Source organism: Lissotriton vulgaris, chromosome 6 (assembly GCF_964263255.1).
Source record: "Lissotriton vulgaris chromosome 6, aLisVul1.2, whole genome shotgun sequence".
Taxonomy (NCBI): Eukaryota; Metazoa; Chordata; class Amphibia; order Caudata; family Salamandridae; genus Lissotriton; species Lissotriton vulgaris.
The window spans coordinates 1,360,187,462-1,360,204,425 of record NC_141694.1 but is presented as its reverse complement, the minus strand read 5'-3'; the positions used below and the strand labels follow the sequence as shown (position 1 = coordinate 1,360,204,425).

The 16,964-nt window shown below is 49.3% G+C and overlaps 1 protein-coding gene across 2 annotated transcripts in view; it reads left to right on the top strand.

Moving 5' to 3' along the window:
• USP34 (ubiquitin specific peptidase 34) overlaps window positions 1-16,964 on the top strand; it is a 2,709,276-nt gene that overhangs the window by 1,342,988 nt on the left and 1,349,324 nt on the right. For both annotated transcript variants that reach the window (XM_086927486.1, XM_086927485.1), the window contains exon 43: window positions 11,028-11,093. In XM_086927486.1, coding sequence (XP_086783612.1) covers window positions 11,028-11,093 — 66 coding nt within the window. The remainder of the gene's footprint in view (window positions 1-11,027; window positions 11,094-16,964) is intronic.

The window sequence follows — 16,964 nt, the reverse complement described above, 5'->3', positions numbered from 1 at the left end:
TTTCACAGGTAAAAGACAGCAGTGCAGGGGTAGGAGAGGGCAAGAAAGGGGCGACAGGGTGGCAGGGCCATCCAGATGGCTGGTTGCAAGGCGGAAGCAGGAGAGCGGCCAGTAAAGGGGAGGTGGAGAATCTAGGCCGACCCAGATCAGTAGACATACAAACAGACAAACCCCAACAGACAGATAGACAGGAGAAAGAAATAATGACGCATAATCGTCCAATGGGCCGTGGTCGGTGGCGTTGGTAACCCCTAATGCTGTCCCACGGTGGAGGGGACCCCAAATGTCAATAAACAGGTGCTCCTGGTCAGTCAGACGGTAAATCAGTCATTCATGTGCCTCATTGGTCGCCATGCTTTCAAGTCTGTTCTCCTGGGGAGGAGCAGTCGGGTGGACCACAGGCTGAGGAAGCATACCTTAGCAGCAGTCAGTTAGGAGGCCACCCAGCGAACATTGCGGGAGGTAAGTTCCAATAGGCCCTGCATGTCATGGAGGATTGCCGGCGACCCTGAAGATGGGTGGCTTTGCCAAGTGTATCTCACAAGAACAATCAACTCCAGCCTAGAACAGTGCAAGTGCTGGGCAGGACCAGAGGATATGAAGAATGTCAGTTTGGGATCTGGCCTTTTCAGCAGTCCGATAAAGGCGTCAGCCATGCCCTGTGGAGCCTAGCTGGTGACCAGTGGCAGTCTTTCACGATTGTGAAGTAGCAAAACTTAATTCTTGCCTCCTGTGGCCCCTTATTGTGGGACGCCAGTAGGAGAGACTAACATTCTGAGGAATAGTCAATGTGAAAATGTTTCTGCCAGCTAATCCGAAGCATGCGTTCAAGAGAGGTAGAGAAGAGTTTAGATAGCTGAAGGCCATAAAGTCCAGAGACCAGTGTTTTGTCAGAGCCCCAGGGATGTGTGGCAAAAGATAGGGGGGTGGGGGAAGAACCCAGCGTGTAACTGCAATTGAAGTCAGTGTCAGAGCTGAAGGTAGCGAAAAAAGACCGAAGGGTATCCTTTGTTAGAAGATGGATATCTGCGATTCCTGCTCAGACAATAGTAGGCGGTCGATCATGATGGAGCCATTCTGGCATACGGGTGCCTTCAGGTGTAAGAAGCTGCTGTCCATCAAAAGAGCAGGAGTAGACTTCCAGACCACATTCATTGCCATAAAAATGGGTTTATGTGGATCACGTGATGCCTGTGGCCCCGCATAAAGCACCAAGAGGCTGGGAAGGGGGTGGGGGGACATTATGAAGGCTACGCTCAATCTTGACCCACAAAGTAAGTTCGCTGTGCCGAAGAAGGTGATACGCATTCTGAGACAACTGGTGGGCCCTATAATTGGACTGAAAGTGAAGAAGCTGAAGCTCTCTGGAGGATGTGGCAGCATAGAGATTAGCAGGAGCAAGCCTCGAGGGCAGAGAGCCCTAGACCTATTTGTGGACTAGGGAGAGAAGGCCAGCTGGAAGGTGAAACAAGAGCATGCCAAACGAATAATTAAACCATGGGCCATCACTATTTTGACTGTCGAGACCCTGCCCTACAGGGGTAGGTGGCAGGCGGACCATTTAGTAAAGTCCATTTTCAACGAGCACAGAAGCGGGCAAAGATTATCCTGCACTAAAGTGTGAAAATCCCTGTGTAGTGACCCACAGGTTGCAGAATTCATTCTGTAGCCATGCCACTGGTAAGCGGGCCAAAGAGGATTGGTCAACGCCATTGCCTCCATCTTGGCCCAGGTGATCCTATAACTTGGAAAAGTAGGCAAAGGAGTCCAAAAGTTCCATAGTGGCTGGAAACGATACCCCCAGGTCCGTCTGTGTCAGGAGGATATTGTTCTATTGTTCGCTTATAGCAGAAGTTTAAGCTCCCCACTCTTATGTGGATCCCTGAATTGTGGGCCGGAGATCTAATCGCCACATCCTGGGTATCAAGTGACAGGAGGAAAAGGAGAGGTGACAGTGGGCAACCCTGCCTGGAGCCATGGGTGATGGAGACAGGATCAGAGAGAAGGCAGTTACAGATGATCTTGGCCACAGGAGATTGGTAGAGCATCAGACAATCTGGATAAACTTGGATCCAATACATAAGCGAGCCATGGTGCGGAAAAGATAGAACCATTCGACCCAGTCAAAGGTGTCCTCTGTGTCGAGTTAAGACACCAAGCGCTCATTTCGGGCCAACTTGGAGGACCAGATGACATGTGCTAGGGTACAGAAGTGGCTGCGGCAAGAGCGGTAGAGCACAAACCCCACCTGCTTATTATGTATCAGTAATCCAATCACCCGGCCCAATCTGGTGGCCAATACTTTGGCTAGTATTTTCACATTGCAATTAAGTAGCGAAATGGGGTGGTAGTTAACACAGTGGAGATGGTCTTTGCCAGGCTTGGGAATTAGGGATCCAACTGGCACTCTACAGCCCTTCATGAGTCAGCACGCACCTGTGAACGTCTTGAGAAGAGATGCAGGAGCAGCAAGACCCCAGAAGACAGCTGAGCCTTTAAAACCGATATTACTGCACACCACCACCTCTTTAGAACAACAAAGAAAGCGGCCCTACAATAACGGATCAATGCCAATGCACTCTGTAGCAAATAAACTTTTGCCATGGTCAAAGAATTCGCTAAACCAGCACAGAGACAGCAGACATCTTATCCTCCCAAGCAGGCCTCGAAAAATCCTAAAAATAGTACTAGACCTGCAGGTCTAGTAACTTAATTAATCTACTCTTCCTAATTATAATGCTCTTGACCCATAAACTGGTTTCAAAATATGTGATCCTGGGCAAATATTTTAATTCACTGAGATGCCATTTTTGTCTTTATCACATAAGAGAGCACCTTTAAATACACACGTTTAACACGTCTGCTGTACAGAAAACTATTTTCTTTGATTTAATATACTAAACATTAAATCCATATAGAAAACAAATCTGTCCACATAAAGGATACACATGACCACTTACTTGCCTCTTAGAACTGAAAGAGACACGTTAGTGATAGATTCCTTACCTTAGAATTACCCCAGGCGTCCGACTGGAACCGGAAATTTTCGTCAGCAGTACCCTTGTGCGTTGGAAGGTGGTGTTGTGCGGCTCCGCGTCCGTTGTAGGCGTCGTGATCACAGTAATGACATCGCAGCAGCTACTTAGAGGTCGCCCTCGTGCACTGACATCAGTTCTTTCCTTTTCCGCGCCAGCAAGCGCAGATCCGGAGAGAGCGGTATCCCCAGTCAATTTTTGACTGAGTTTTTGGGGACTTTTAACTGTCATTTGACTCCTGGTGTATTGGGATGCCCGGTTTCAAGTCTTGTGAGGTTTGTCCCCGCATGATGTCGGTGACGGACCCGCACCGCAAGTATCTCTACTGTCTGTGGCGTGACCACGACCCCGCGTCGTGACGGGCTGCTGGGTCATGGCTCTGAAAACTTTGCTTAGCGATCCCGAAAGTTGCTTGAGTCTCGTGAGTCAGCTCCGCTCCGTTCAAGGTCCCGGTCCTGTGGGAGGTTGAGGGACCGGTCGCGGGGCCGCCACCATCATTCGACGAAGTCTTCGCACTCGGGGTAAGGTAAGACGAAGCACAAGAAGCCCTCTCTTTTCAAGTCCCCTGTCGTAAGTAGATTTCTCAAAAGGCATTACTCACCTTTTCCCTGCTATTCCGTTTGTGATGCCGCAGTGGAACTTGAATCTGGTTCTATCTTATTTGATGTGCGCTCCTTTTGAGCCGCTTCACAACTCTCCTCTTCGTCTGCTGACTTTAAAGACTGCTTTCCTGGTTGCCATCCTCTCCGCTAGGCACGTGAGTGAGCTCCAGGCGCTTTCGTGTATACCTCCTTTTCTATCTGTTCATCCAGACAAGGTTGTGCTCCGCACTTGTCCTTCCTTCCTGCCAAAAGTTGTTACTGCCTTCAACATTTGGCAAACTATCACCTGCCCACTTTCTTTCCGCCTCCGCACCCTTCCAGAGAGGAAGAGAAGCTCCACCGTCTGGGCCCAAAACGTGTGCTCTCATTTTACCTGAATCTCACACAACAGTCCTGGCTGGATGACAAGCTCTTTGTTGGCTCCTGTGGTCCCGTCCGAGGCCCCCAGCGGTTTGGGTGCTCCTGCCTCGACGCCGTCGGGTGGTCCGGCCCCGGCGCCGCTGACGGCTACGGCCCCGGCGCCGCAGGGGCCTTCAGGGTCGACGCCGGCTGGTCAACCGGCCTCTCCGGCGCCGATTCCATCAGGGCTGCCCCTGGCGCCGCCCCCGCGCGGCGCCGGTTCTCCGGCGCCGGCCCCATTCCCTCTCCGACTCCGGACGCGGAGTCGAACCGGCGTCGCCCGACGCCGAGCCCGACCCCGATGGGGCCTGTGGACCCCGGGGAGCCGGTCTACATTGTTGATTCCGAATATGGTGAGGATGTAGATTACGGAGAGGAGTGGGAGGGGTCTGAGGACCCTCTGACCCGCGAGTGCCAGTACAATGTGGACTGGACGGGTGACTTGGGTGACGCCAGTGGTCTGGATGACTCCCCCAACCCTGGCTTTGTCTCGCCTCCTACGGTGGCTTCGGAGGAGGGGGCAGCTTATTCAGTGGTGTTGATGAGGGCTGCCAAGGCCTTAAACCTTGAGCTCCCCGTCGCGGCCGTGAGGACTAACATCCTCACTGAGGTCCTCAAACTGCAGTCATGCCCACAGGAGCCACTGCTGCCGTTCAACGAGGCCTTAACTGACGTTCTTTTGGGCACGTGGTCCTGGCCCGCTTCAGGTTCGCCTGTTGATAGGAACGTGGCCAGACGCCACCGTCCGTGTACGGATGACCCCAAGTTCTTGTCCACCCATCCCACCCCTGAGAGCCTGGTGATCCAGGCCTCGACTTCCCAGACCGCATTCCCGTCGGCCCCGCCCGACCGGGAATCTAAGAGGTACGACCAGTATGGTAAGAAGGTCTTCTCGTCCCTGAGTCTGGGACTGCGGTCTTGCAACACCGCATGCCTCTTGGGCCGCTACACCCACTCTCTGTGGGATACGGTTGCGGACCTGCTGCCTGAATGCCCGCCGGAGGTACGGGCTAAGCTCGGCAAGGCTATGATTGAAGGCCGAGACGCAGCAAGATACTCCATCAGGTGTGGTCTTGATACGACCGACTCACTGGGCAGAGCAATGTCCACGACGGTGGCAATTCGTCGCCACGCCTGGCTGAGATCCGCCAACTTCTCGGCAGATGTCCAGAATGCATTGATGGACATGCCGTTTGATGGCAGTCGCCTGTTTGGCGACAAAGCGGACCACGCGCTGAAGCGCTTCAAGGACTCCAGGGTCACGGCCAAGTCCTTGGGTCTCTCGACCCAGCGCCAGCAAACGGGTTCGTTTCGCTCCTTTCGTGGCCAAGGAAGGGGCGGTCCCACACGTGCTGCCAGCCACACGCCGCAACAGACTTATCAACGCGGTGGCGGCCGTGGAAACCGCCGTGGTGGCGGTCAGGGACAGCGGCGAGGTCAGACCACACCTCCCCCCGCAGCATCTGCCACTAAATCCTCCTAGTCCGTTTTTTCAGGCCCATGTGACGCCGGTGGGTGGCAGGGTTCGCCATCACCTCTCCCACTGGTGCACAATAACATCGGACAGGTGGGTGCTGCAGCTCGTCCGAAGGGGCTACTACCTCCCCTTCGAGACCACTCCTCCAGCCATGCCACCGCAGAACCACCGTGTGTCGGGGGACCACTTGGCACTTCTGAGGGAGGAAGTTACGGCCCTCTTGGCCAAGGGGGCCATCGAGCGCGTTCCTGGGCCAGAAGTAGGACGTGGTTGCTATTCCCACTACTTTCTGGTACCCAAGAAGGACAAAGGGGGCCTACGTCCTATCTTGGACCTAAGGAACGTCAACGGCTTCCTCCGGAAGGAGAAGTTCAACATGTTGACATTAGCTCAGGTCTTGGCTGCTCTAGACCCGCAAGACTGGATGGTAGCGTTGGACTTGCAGGATGCGTATTTTCACATCCCCGTCCTGCCGGCCCACCGGCGTTACCTACGGTTCACGGTAGGCCACAAGCACTTTCAGTTTATCGTGCTCCCCTTCAGCCTTACCAGTGCCCCACGGGTGTTCACAAAGGTGATGGCGGTGGTCGCAGCCCATCTGCGCAGATTGGGGGTTTCAGTCTTCCCCTATCTAGACGACTGGTTGTTGAAGGCGGGCTCGCCCCGGACAGTCGTCCACCACCTTCAGATGACGGCAGACCTCCTGCACGAGCTGGGGTTCTCCATCAATGTGCCGAAATCACACCTGTGTCCCTCTCAAAAGCTCCTTTTCATCGGAGCGGTTCTCGACTCGGCGCAGTTTCGGGTCTATCCTCCGGAACGGCGAGTTCAGGATATACAGGCTTTGATTCCCATCTTTCAGCCGTTATCCCGGGTTTCGGTCAGGTTGACGCTGCGGCTGCTGGGGCTGATGGCTTCCTGCATCCTTCTGGTGCATCACGCCCGGTGGCGGATGCGGGCTCTACAGTGGGACCTGAAGTTTCAGTGGGCCCAGCATCAGGGCAACTTGTCCGACCATGTCTTGATCTCGGAGGGCACTGCGAGACAACTGCAGTGGTGGCTTATTGACCGCGATTGGGTCAGAGGCAGATCCCTCTCCCTTCCCCAACCGGAGCATGTTGTTGTGACGGACGCGTCCCTCCAGGGCTGGGGAGGCCACTTTGGAGAGGCAGAGATATGAGGCATCTGGTCTCCGGCGGAGTCCCGGCTCCATATAAACCTGTTGGAGCTCCGGGCGATTCGTTTGGCACTGAAAGCATTCCTCCCCTTTGTCAGCCGGAGTGTGGTGCAGGTGTTCACGGACAACACCACCGCCATGTGGTACTGCAACAAGCAGGGCGGGGTGGGGTTGTGGACCCTTTGCCAGGAGGCTCTGCGCCTCTGGCAATGGCTGGAACGTCAGGGTGTGACTCTGACGGTTCAACACCTGGCAGGTTCTCTGAACGCCAGGGCGGACGAACTCAGCCGTCGGTGCTCGATGGATCACGAATGGCGTCTGAACTCGGACGTGGCGCAAGGCCTCTTTCTGCAATGGGGAGAGCCTTGGTTAGATCTATTCGCCACAGAAGAGAACGCGCAATGTCATCAGTTCTGAGCATTGGAGTTTCCAAGACAGCACTCGCACGGCGACGCCTTTCGGCGCGAGTGGAGTTGCGGTCTGTTATACGCCTTTCCGCCTATACCACTTCTGCCCAGAGTGCTGAGGAAGATCAGGCGCGACCGGGCCCAAGTCATCCTTGTGGCTCCGGACTGGGCTCGAAGGTACTGGTATCCCGAGCTACTCAGCATGTCAGTCGGTCCCCCGATCCGCCTGCCCCTTCAGGAGGACCTTCTGTCGCAGCAGCAGGGGACGGTCCTCCACCCGAACCTGTCCAGCCTCCACCTCCATGCGTGGAGATCGAGTGGTGACAGTTGAGGCCATTTGACTTGCCCCTTGAAGTCTGTGATGTGATTCTGGCAGCCAGGCGTCCCTCCACAAAGTCGGTATATGCCTGCCGGTGGAACAGATTTGTGGCATGGTGCACAGCAAAGGCTGTGGACCCTCTTTCTGCCCCTCTTTCCGAGGTTCTCCTCTTTCTTCTCTCTCTTGCCCAGCAGGGCTCTGCTCTGGGCACTATCAAGGGCTACCTTTCTGCCCTTTCGGCCTTTCTAAGGCTGCCTGATCAACCTTCTTTGTTCAAGTCCCCTATTGTAACAAGGTTCTTGAAGGGCATCACACACATGTATCCTCCTGTTCCGTTTGTGATGCCTCAGTGGGACTTGAACCTGGTTCTAACCTTCTTGATGTGTGCTCCCTTTGAGCCACTTCATTCCTGTCCTCTCCGTCTCCTGACTTTGAAGACGGCCTTCCTGGTTGCCATCACCTCTGCCAGGAGAGTGAGTGAGCTCCAGGCTCTTTTTGTCAAACCTCCTTTCCAGTCCATTCATCCTGACAAGGTGGTTTTGAGAACTAGACCTTCTTTCCTGCCCAAAGTTGTCTCTGCTTTTCAGATCGGGCAGTCCATCACCCTCCCTTCCTTCTTCCCGCCCCCGCATCCTTCAAAGGATGAAGAGCGGCTCCATCGTCTGGACCCAAAACGTGCGCTTTCATTTTATATGGATCGCACACGCCAGTTCCGGGTGGATGACCAACTGTTTGTTGGCTACGTGGGTGCGAAGAAGGGACGGGCGGTTCATAAACGGACCATCTCTCGGTGGGTCGTTCTGTGCATCAAAGTGTGCTACTCTTTGGCTCGGAAGGAGCCTCCTGTTGGGCTGAGGGCCCATTCCACTCGGGCCACGGCAGCTACTACTGCCCTGGGCCGGGGAGTCCCTTTGCAGGACATTTGCCAGGCGGCTACGTGGGCCTCGCTGCACACTTTTGCGAGGCACTACTGCCTGGACAGTCAAGTCCGGAGGGACGGCTTCTTTGGCCGTTCGGTCCTCCAGGATTTTCTGGTGTAGGATTGTATTGGTTCGCAGCCCCATCACCGGGGTTGGTATTGCTGGGGTATCTATTCTAAGGTCAGGAATCTAATACTAACCTGTTTCTTTCAGATGAACAAGTTACTTACCTTTGGTAACGATATATCTGTAAGAAACAGTAGTTAGTATTAGATTCCTTACCGCCCCACCCATCCTCCCCGTTCTGCGAACTGATACCTAGGGTTAAGGACATCCCTTTCAGGGCCCTAGTTTCAAATGGCACCAGTGTTGGTTCTCACATGGCTCTGCGTGTTCTGGCGCGGAAAAGCTGTGTACAAAGAACTGACGTCAGCGCGAGGAGGCGGCGTCTATATACTCCAGCGACGTCATCACGGCGCACGACGCCGACGACGGACGCGGAGCCACCCGGACGCCTGCAGATGACGCCTACCGACACGCAGGGGTACTGCTACGCAAAAGTTTCCGGATCCAGACTGACGCCTGGGGATATTCTAAGGTAAGGAATCTAATACTAACTACTGTTTCTTACAGATATATCGTTACCGAAGGTAAGTAACTTGTTCATCTTGACTCTTAGACTCAGGAGTCTTGGGGTGAAGGGGGTGTCATCACCTGGCTGCCATCCTTCATAGAAGACAGGTCCTTCAGGTCTTCGAAGGAGATGTAATTTCTCAGGGCATGTCTCTCAGCTTCAGTGTGCCTTAGGGATCCTATCGGAGTCCTACACTGTTTAATGTCTACATGAGTACACTGGCAGAGATAGTCCGTCCATTTGGCATAAAAATAGTTACTGATGACGCACAGCTCGTGGTGCCCTTAAACCACCCGGAAAAGTCATCAGGTGGCCTAGGCTGTTGCTGCCTGGAGAAGGTAGCCAAATGGATGGAGCTCTCATGCCTGAAACTAAATGGAGATAAGACGGAGCTTATGCTCCACGGCAACTCTCTAATCTTCAGTTCAGGGCTGCTATGGTCTGTCTTGTCCCGCTCCGGGACCAAAGAACCAGATGAAAAGCTTGGGCATGTGGCTGGATCGCTCCCTGAATTTTGAATATCAGGTTAGCGAAACTCTCGGCTACGTGCTATGGCATTTTGAGGATGCTTCGCAAAATTCTTCCTTCACTCCCGTTCCAGGCAAGAGGGATAATGGTCCATCCTCATATTCTTTAACTCCTGGACTATGGGAATGCCCTTTACTTAGGAGCCCACCAAGCTACAACCTCCTCCAGACCCCCTACCGGCAATCTGCCAAGCCGGCACTGAAGATACTTCATTGGCTGCCTATAATGGAGAGAATTAAATTCAAGGCTTTATGTATCACGCAAAAGTCCTTCGGTGGGAATGGACAGACAATCAGTCAATCTATGATCACCCCCTACTGCCCTAACAGAAGCCTCCATTCGACTAACTTCTCACTCGCTGTGCTTCCAAAAATAAAAAGAGCTAGAAGTAGAGGGCATTTCTTCTTTTACAACGCTGCTAAGCTATGGAATGAGCTCCCTCTCCACATACGGCAGGAGCCCAATCTGATGCCCTTCAGGAAATTCCTTAAAACCTTGCTTTTCCAAAATTCCACCTAACAAACTGTCCTCTCTGTCCGTGTACGCTGATAGTGCTGGGATTCCTTAGGATAGCAACGTGCTTTATAAATGTTTTTTCATTCATTCATTCATTAATAGCTCATAAGCAAATTGTGAACCACACTCTATGCATCCTTTCCCGATTTAAGTTTTTACCCTCCTTTTAACAGATCTGGATATTTATGAGGAGTTTGTTATGCTTAACAGGGTATAAAGATGGCTTTTCTAGATGATTGTTGTGATAAACTGATTCCGTTGAGTTTTTATTCCTCACTGACGTAGTTATAATCAAGAGTAAACTCACCCTGTGGAAAAGCTGCAGCGGTCAAAACGTGTTACTAGGCGACAGTTTTCACTCTTCACAGCAAATATGACTTTGATTTGTCAACATATGCACTTAAATGCTGTTAGTTTTGCAGAGATCTGCTGATGTGAGGAGTTGAGATTTACTTCTCTTGGAGATAGGTTGTCCAATGTAGAGAGACCGTCTAACTGCATATTCCTCACTGACCCACATTCTTGCCTGTTCTTTAACATAAAATGGCAATCTAAAGATCTGCACACTGCATTATCTGATGTTGATGGCTCTGCGTCCGGGGGCACAGACCGAGATCAGAAAGAAACTAGCGTTGGGGTGCAGAGGTGGCGCATATATGGGGGCCCTGACGTCACATCTGGGGCATGACGGATTCGACATAGAGTGCACAACACTGCCTAACGACACGAGGAAATTGCTACAAAAGTTTCCTGATCCAGCCAGGTGTCTGGGGAAATTCACTAAGTAAGGAAGCTGCGGTTAGATAGTCTCAACTGGACAAGGTACTACCAAAGGTAAGTAACCTATTTGATACTATAACCTTCAAATGTAAAAATGAAAACAGATCATTGCCATAGTGTGCAAGTGCTGTTTTTGTTTTTAAAATGTTAAGAGTAGAGATTTCGCATGTTGCTGCCAGTGAATTTTCTTCTTCATCCCTTCGCTTTGATTTACCATGTTTTATGTGTTTTAGTATTCTGAAGAGATGAAACATAAAACTACGCTTTTGGAACTCCAAAAAATGTTTACACATTTGATGGTAAGACCGGCCACTTTTGAAATCCTGTTTAACATGATTATTTGTTTCTATATTGTGAAATTTAAATGCCATTTCGCACCTGTATCTTTGTAAACGTATAGGTGTATGAGTTAATTAATTTCCTGGAGCGCTCTGTGTAAATAGGGTTGCAGAGCTTTCAGCAACGTTTTTTTTTATATAAAGAATCTCTGTCTTATGGCTTGCACACACTTACAGAATATTTCCAATATTAACATTTGACATACAGGTTTACATGTATGCAATTATTGTCCTTCTGGAAAAGGTGCAAGAAATCACTTATTTTGGGGCTTAAGCCATTTGTGCTGCTCTCTGTATGGGGCTCCAGTATACCATTTTGTTTTTCACGAAACTTCAAAAAATATTTGCATAGCTAAATTTTTCAGTTAACTAAGCACATATCACCAACTGTCACAGATTTTAAAAGTGCTTTTGCCACAGGCACAATTTTTTATTGTCTTGTGTACCTTATGCAAAACCGTTATTATTTCCTGAACATATCCCTCTTAATCACTTTAGAGATTGCAAACTTTGAATGTGTTATTGTCTTTTAAATGACAACCACTGACTCCTGTCTCCTTCCATTGAATACGTTCCCCATTGCACCCCTAAAAGTGTTCATGCTCATGGCTACTAATAAATAGTATTTTAGTAAGGTGTTGCTGACTGATGTGTTCGAAAACATGTTTCTACATCGAGAGTGCAGAACATATCTAGTTTGTATGTAGATGTAATTGAGGCATCGCCTTCTTCTTGCTAATTTAGTACTCCTCTACCAAACCACGCTTTAGGTATGAGTGGGAATTCTGTTTCACTTAATTTCTTTTTCAGTACTATTTTTTTCTTTCTTACATCTGCTTTTATCACTTTAAGGCGCACATTACCTTACCACAGACTATATGCAAGAGTTCTTCGAACCGTTAAAGTGAGACTCCACAGTAAAAGCTGGGGAAACAATGTTACTAATGGATGCTTTTTTCCAGTTTTTTTAATTACTTCATCTCTTTCCATTAGCTCCACTTAAGAGCTATAAAAGTTTTATAGCCATGACTCGTAAACACCAGTTGACATTGTTCAGCAACATTTGAGCATCCATGAGGCTTCACAGGAAGTGACATAGAACGACCATACAATGCCTTACAGTTACCTGTGATATCAGTTGTTTTTTCCCCTGCTCCTTCACAAGCACCATATTTGGAACCACTTCGATATTTATTCAGTTTATTTTACATTATTTCTTAAAATATTTTTTTCTCATCGCTTGGAATGTTCATAGCCTATGGTATTTAAGCCTTGTTCCAGTTTGTAGGAGAGTAGGGTCTGCTTCCTATGGTTACCCCCACTTTTTGCTGTGTTTCACTGGTTTTTCGACTTTAGTCTGGCTGTGGCCCTGCTAATCAGGACCACAGCCTAGCTGTTTTCTCTCGAAATTGATTCCATGCACTTTAGATACATACCAGATTGGTTACTGAGTTACCTTGTGAGCCCCTAGTATATGGTACCAAGGGCTTAGGTACCCCAGAGGCCTACCAGGGGCTGAAGCATGTATTATGCCACCCCTGGGAAGCCTTCCAAAATTGCGCCACAGGTCTTCACTTGCAGCCTGGGTAAGGTGGTGTAAGCACCCCTTACTGGGTTATAGTATACCTATATCCGCCATTTAAAACCGACACATATTAACCTATAAGTCACTCCTATAGCAGACCTTGACAATCCTGAAGGCAGAGTGCTTGGTTTTGTGTGAGAGGGTGCCCTAGCATGAGCTGAGCCCCTCTGCAGCTTTTGGAATCCCTTCCTTATAGCTATTCTGTGATATGGCTAAACCATATACTCTTAAGTGCATTATAATCCACGCGGTTAATGCTAACTTTGGTTTGGCTTTATCAAAACATGTCGTGTTTGGTGTCAAACACTTTGGAATACTACCCTCTGCCAGTTCTGGTGACGTGGGTAGCATTCCACCCTTCTAGAGGGAGAAGACATGTACACACTGGTATACCCGGTTAAAGTTTAAAAGAGCCTCAGCATCACAAAATGGATGCTGCTGGCACAGACACAAGTCTGACCTCCTGCTGCTTGACGAAACTCCGGCAGGGGAGGCCTGGACAATAGGTTTCCTATCCAGGGAGGTGCCAGCACCTCCCCAGACAGGCTTTAGTGTATTGGGGCAGGGTGGGTTGCATTCAGTAAATGCTTTTCAGACACTGCCTGGGGCACACAAGGTGCTCCATGCATTTCCCAGTTCAAACTGGTTGCTGGGGCACTCATCCCCAGCTCTGGCGCGAAACTAGACAAAGGGGAAGGGGTGTAAGCACCCCCTCCCCAGGTCCTCCCGTTGGTGGAACCTTAGAGTTAGTTCATGCCCTAAACATAGTATAAGTATAGGACCCCAGTCCCTAGGACTTTAGATTACCCTGGACGAAACTCTGAAGATGGAATCCTGGACCTTCGACATTCCATATAGACTGGAAGACTGAAGAAATCTCCCTTGGGGTCAAGGAGTGACCCCCCCTGTTCGAACAGGCAGGTAAGAGCATCTTGCCGGTCTGCATTTTCTAGGCTCCCGCCGGATCCCGAAGAATATGCGACACAGGACAAGGACTTCCAGACTTCTCTGAAGCGGACACGAGATTCCAGCAAAGCTGAGACCCGCAGCCGTCACGAGAGATGTGGGACCGGAACTCCTGGACATCCTGCAATTTTGCAAATGCACCCACTTCCCGAATTTGTGCATTGGGCTATTTGTTGCCCTTGCCCCGAGCACCTTTTGCACCGAAGCTTAGAGGCCTATACTCCACGAGTGTCCTGTGAGTCCACTTTCTTCAACCGCAGCTTGAGGCTCCTTTGCGATTCCTAGTCCGTTGGCTAGTGGGTCCCCACAAAGGACAATCCTTTGTTTCTTGGGCTTTCTTGGTTGTTCCAGACATGCCCTGACTCGCCTCCTAAGGGTGAGTCCCACAGACCTTTCTGGTCTGCACCGAAGCCAATCTTGTGTTCTTGTGTGGTTTGCTGTTGCCAAGGCTTGTTGTCTCCAATCCGGATACTGACACTGCAGCACTCGACATCCATCGTGGGACAGCTCGAATCCAGCTCCTGGTCGTCGTCGACGCCTCCTGGACCTCATGGCTGAAGAGTCCAGCTTCACCTACTTCACTTGAAAGTACCCTACATCGGCTGGCATCTTCCTGTCGCTATCCTGGTCACTGGCTAGTGACCCAGACTCTGTCCCCTCTGCTTTCAGGTTCTACAGATCTCCGATCCACCCTTGGATCCACCCGGACACTTTTCCTCTGGTCGCCTGCAGCATTTCTTCGCAGCTCTCCATTGGAATCAACGACGAAACCGACACCAAAAGACACATATGCACCCGGCTTCCCTGGGTGAGGTAACACGAGTACTCCAGTGCTCCTGAGGGTCTTGACTCTCGAAGTGTCTAATTCTAAAGGGGTTCCATCGTAGTTCACTCCGAAGTGTCCTTAATCTCTAAAATTGTAACTTGCTTTTCCTCCACAGAAGTCAATAGTGATTCGCAGCTGTGTTTAGACACTGAACACGTCCCCCGTGGGTCTCCGGAGTCCCTACCTTGGGTGGTTCCTGGTTGCTCCAGGGGTTCTACAGGCCCTAGGCCTCACTTCTATCCCTCACATGGTTCTTATACCACTATTTTAGTTTATGGTTTGTGATGCCCCTAGGGCAAAACGTATACTATGCTATTTACTGTGTGCTATTTAAAGTTCTTGTATTGTACTTTTGCCTCTAGCCTCAAAAAGAAGAGACTATAGGGGTTATGTTTAGAATAAATACAAATATATTTGATATATACCTTGTGTGGTGTACTTTAATTTGATCATTAAAAAGACAATAGACTGGTAAAACAAGCTGCTTTACATTCCTTCAAGACGTAGCCTGAAGGCTGCTCTCCACAGCTACCACTAGGATAGCTTTCTATAAAGGTTGTCTAAACCTGCCATCAAAAGGGTCTTTTGGACTGGTGCAACATCATATGCTAGGCCAACTTCTCACACAGTTGTCCCAGACAAACATCTGTGACTGATCCCCGTCAGAATGCCTCTGGTGCCTGGATACATTAGATAGCACTACATCTTCTGACATGTACACCAAGACTCACCAAAAGGTAATTTGATAGAAGGATCAAAGTTAGTAAAATGGTTGGTCTAGGATACCTTGTAAATTGAGGATGACATCCAGAAGCTGTTCATCTGAAAAACAGTATAAGAAATAATAAAAAACATAAGAGATCCTCCTCTGACTTGAGAATAGTGGAAAATAAAACCAGTTCCATTTCTCCAGGAGACTTCTCCTCAAACATAGGTCATTTTCCACCTTCTGGTGCCACATAATCTCAGGTTCTGTTTTTTGTTTCTTTAATCAAGTTGTATTGGCCATTTATGCTACTCACAAGTCCTCTAGTGTGCCATCTTGAGTGGTCGTGGTTTTTTTGTGGATGCTTTACGACCTCAACCAAATTAGAGTGTCATCTACCTCTAAGCCATGTATGTTATCAATTGAAAAACTGCCTTAAGCTTCAGTTCATCAATGTTCCCTTTTAAGCCTGGGGCTGATTCAATGATTCAGTGTCATTAAACACCCTGATGGATCTTATATAAAAGACAGCCAATTGGGGATGCTAAGATTTAAGAAAATCAGTAAACGGAAAATGTCCTGGTTGCAAAATATCTTTGGTTTTAGACTCAGACGCCAGACATTGAGGATTGATTGTCGCCTCTATATTTAACCAGACAATAAAAGCTTTATCACAAGAGTTAATGCCATGTTTTGAAGCTATGGGACTGCAAGCTGTACCCTCCCACCATTGATCGAAGCCACTGCCCCTCGCTTCCCAGGAAAGTTGGTGTCTCTCTCTGTCATCTGAAAGTGTTTTTATTCCAATTGAATCCTATTCTTTGTTGTCCTTTATTCATGTTTGCTTGGGTTGCATTCACCAATAAGCTTTCTCAAGCCTGCTGAATGATCCCACAATAGAAAGGAATGATATGATATTAGCCTGACAAGTTATCATTTTCTTATTGACTTGTACTTCTTATAATCTTGAATTACTGAACTCTCTTAATTTATTTGGTATAACCAGTTGTCATTGTCTTATCTATATCACAATTCCCTTATAATTTTACCTCAACCGTGTTTAGGTCTAGCATGGTTTTAGAGGCTTTACTTCAGTTGTATTGATTTAGAGGATTTGTTACAGCTGTTTGGGAATAGAGACTTTACTTCAGCCATATTGACAGTATGAATCGTATTCATTAGAATGTGCACTGTATAAAGTAATAGTACTAAAATTGTAGGATTAAAGCTCATATCAATGATTATTATAAATAACATGTATCTATATATCGTATAGAGACAGTTAGTTGTAGATTTCTTACCTTCGAATTACCCCCAGTCGTCAGTATGGATCCTGAGATTTTTCTTGAGCTGTACTCCTGAGAGTCGTTAGGTGGTGTCTGTCTCTACGCCTCCATCGTGGGTGCCGGGATGACCACGTGGGAGCTACATAGATGCCACCCATGCACGCTGACTTCCGTTCTTTCTTTTTATGCGCCAGCCTAGCGCAGATCCAGAGAGCGCTACCCCTTGCCACTTTTTGGCCAACTTTTTAAAAACTTTTTGTCAATGTCTTTTTTGAGTCGTAGACTTGTGGTGCGTCGAGGATTTCCCAGTGAAGGACCGGCCTCAAGCCCTGTGGTTCTTGCCACCGGATGATGTCTGTGAGGGATCTGCAACTCATGTGCCTTTGGGGCCTGGAGTGCGACACAACCCAAAGTCATGCTCAGAGTGCCGGGCCATTGACCCGAAGGCTTTGCAGGAGCGGTC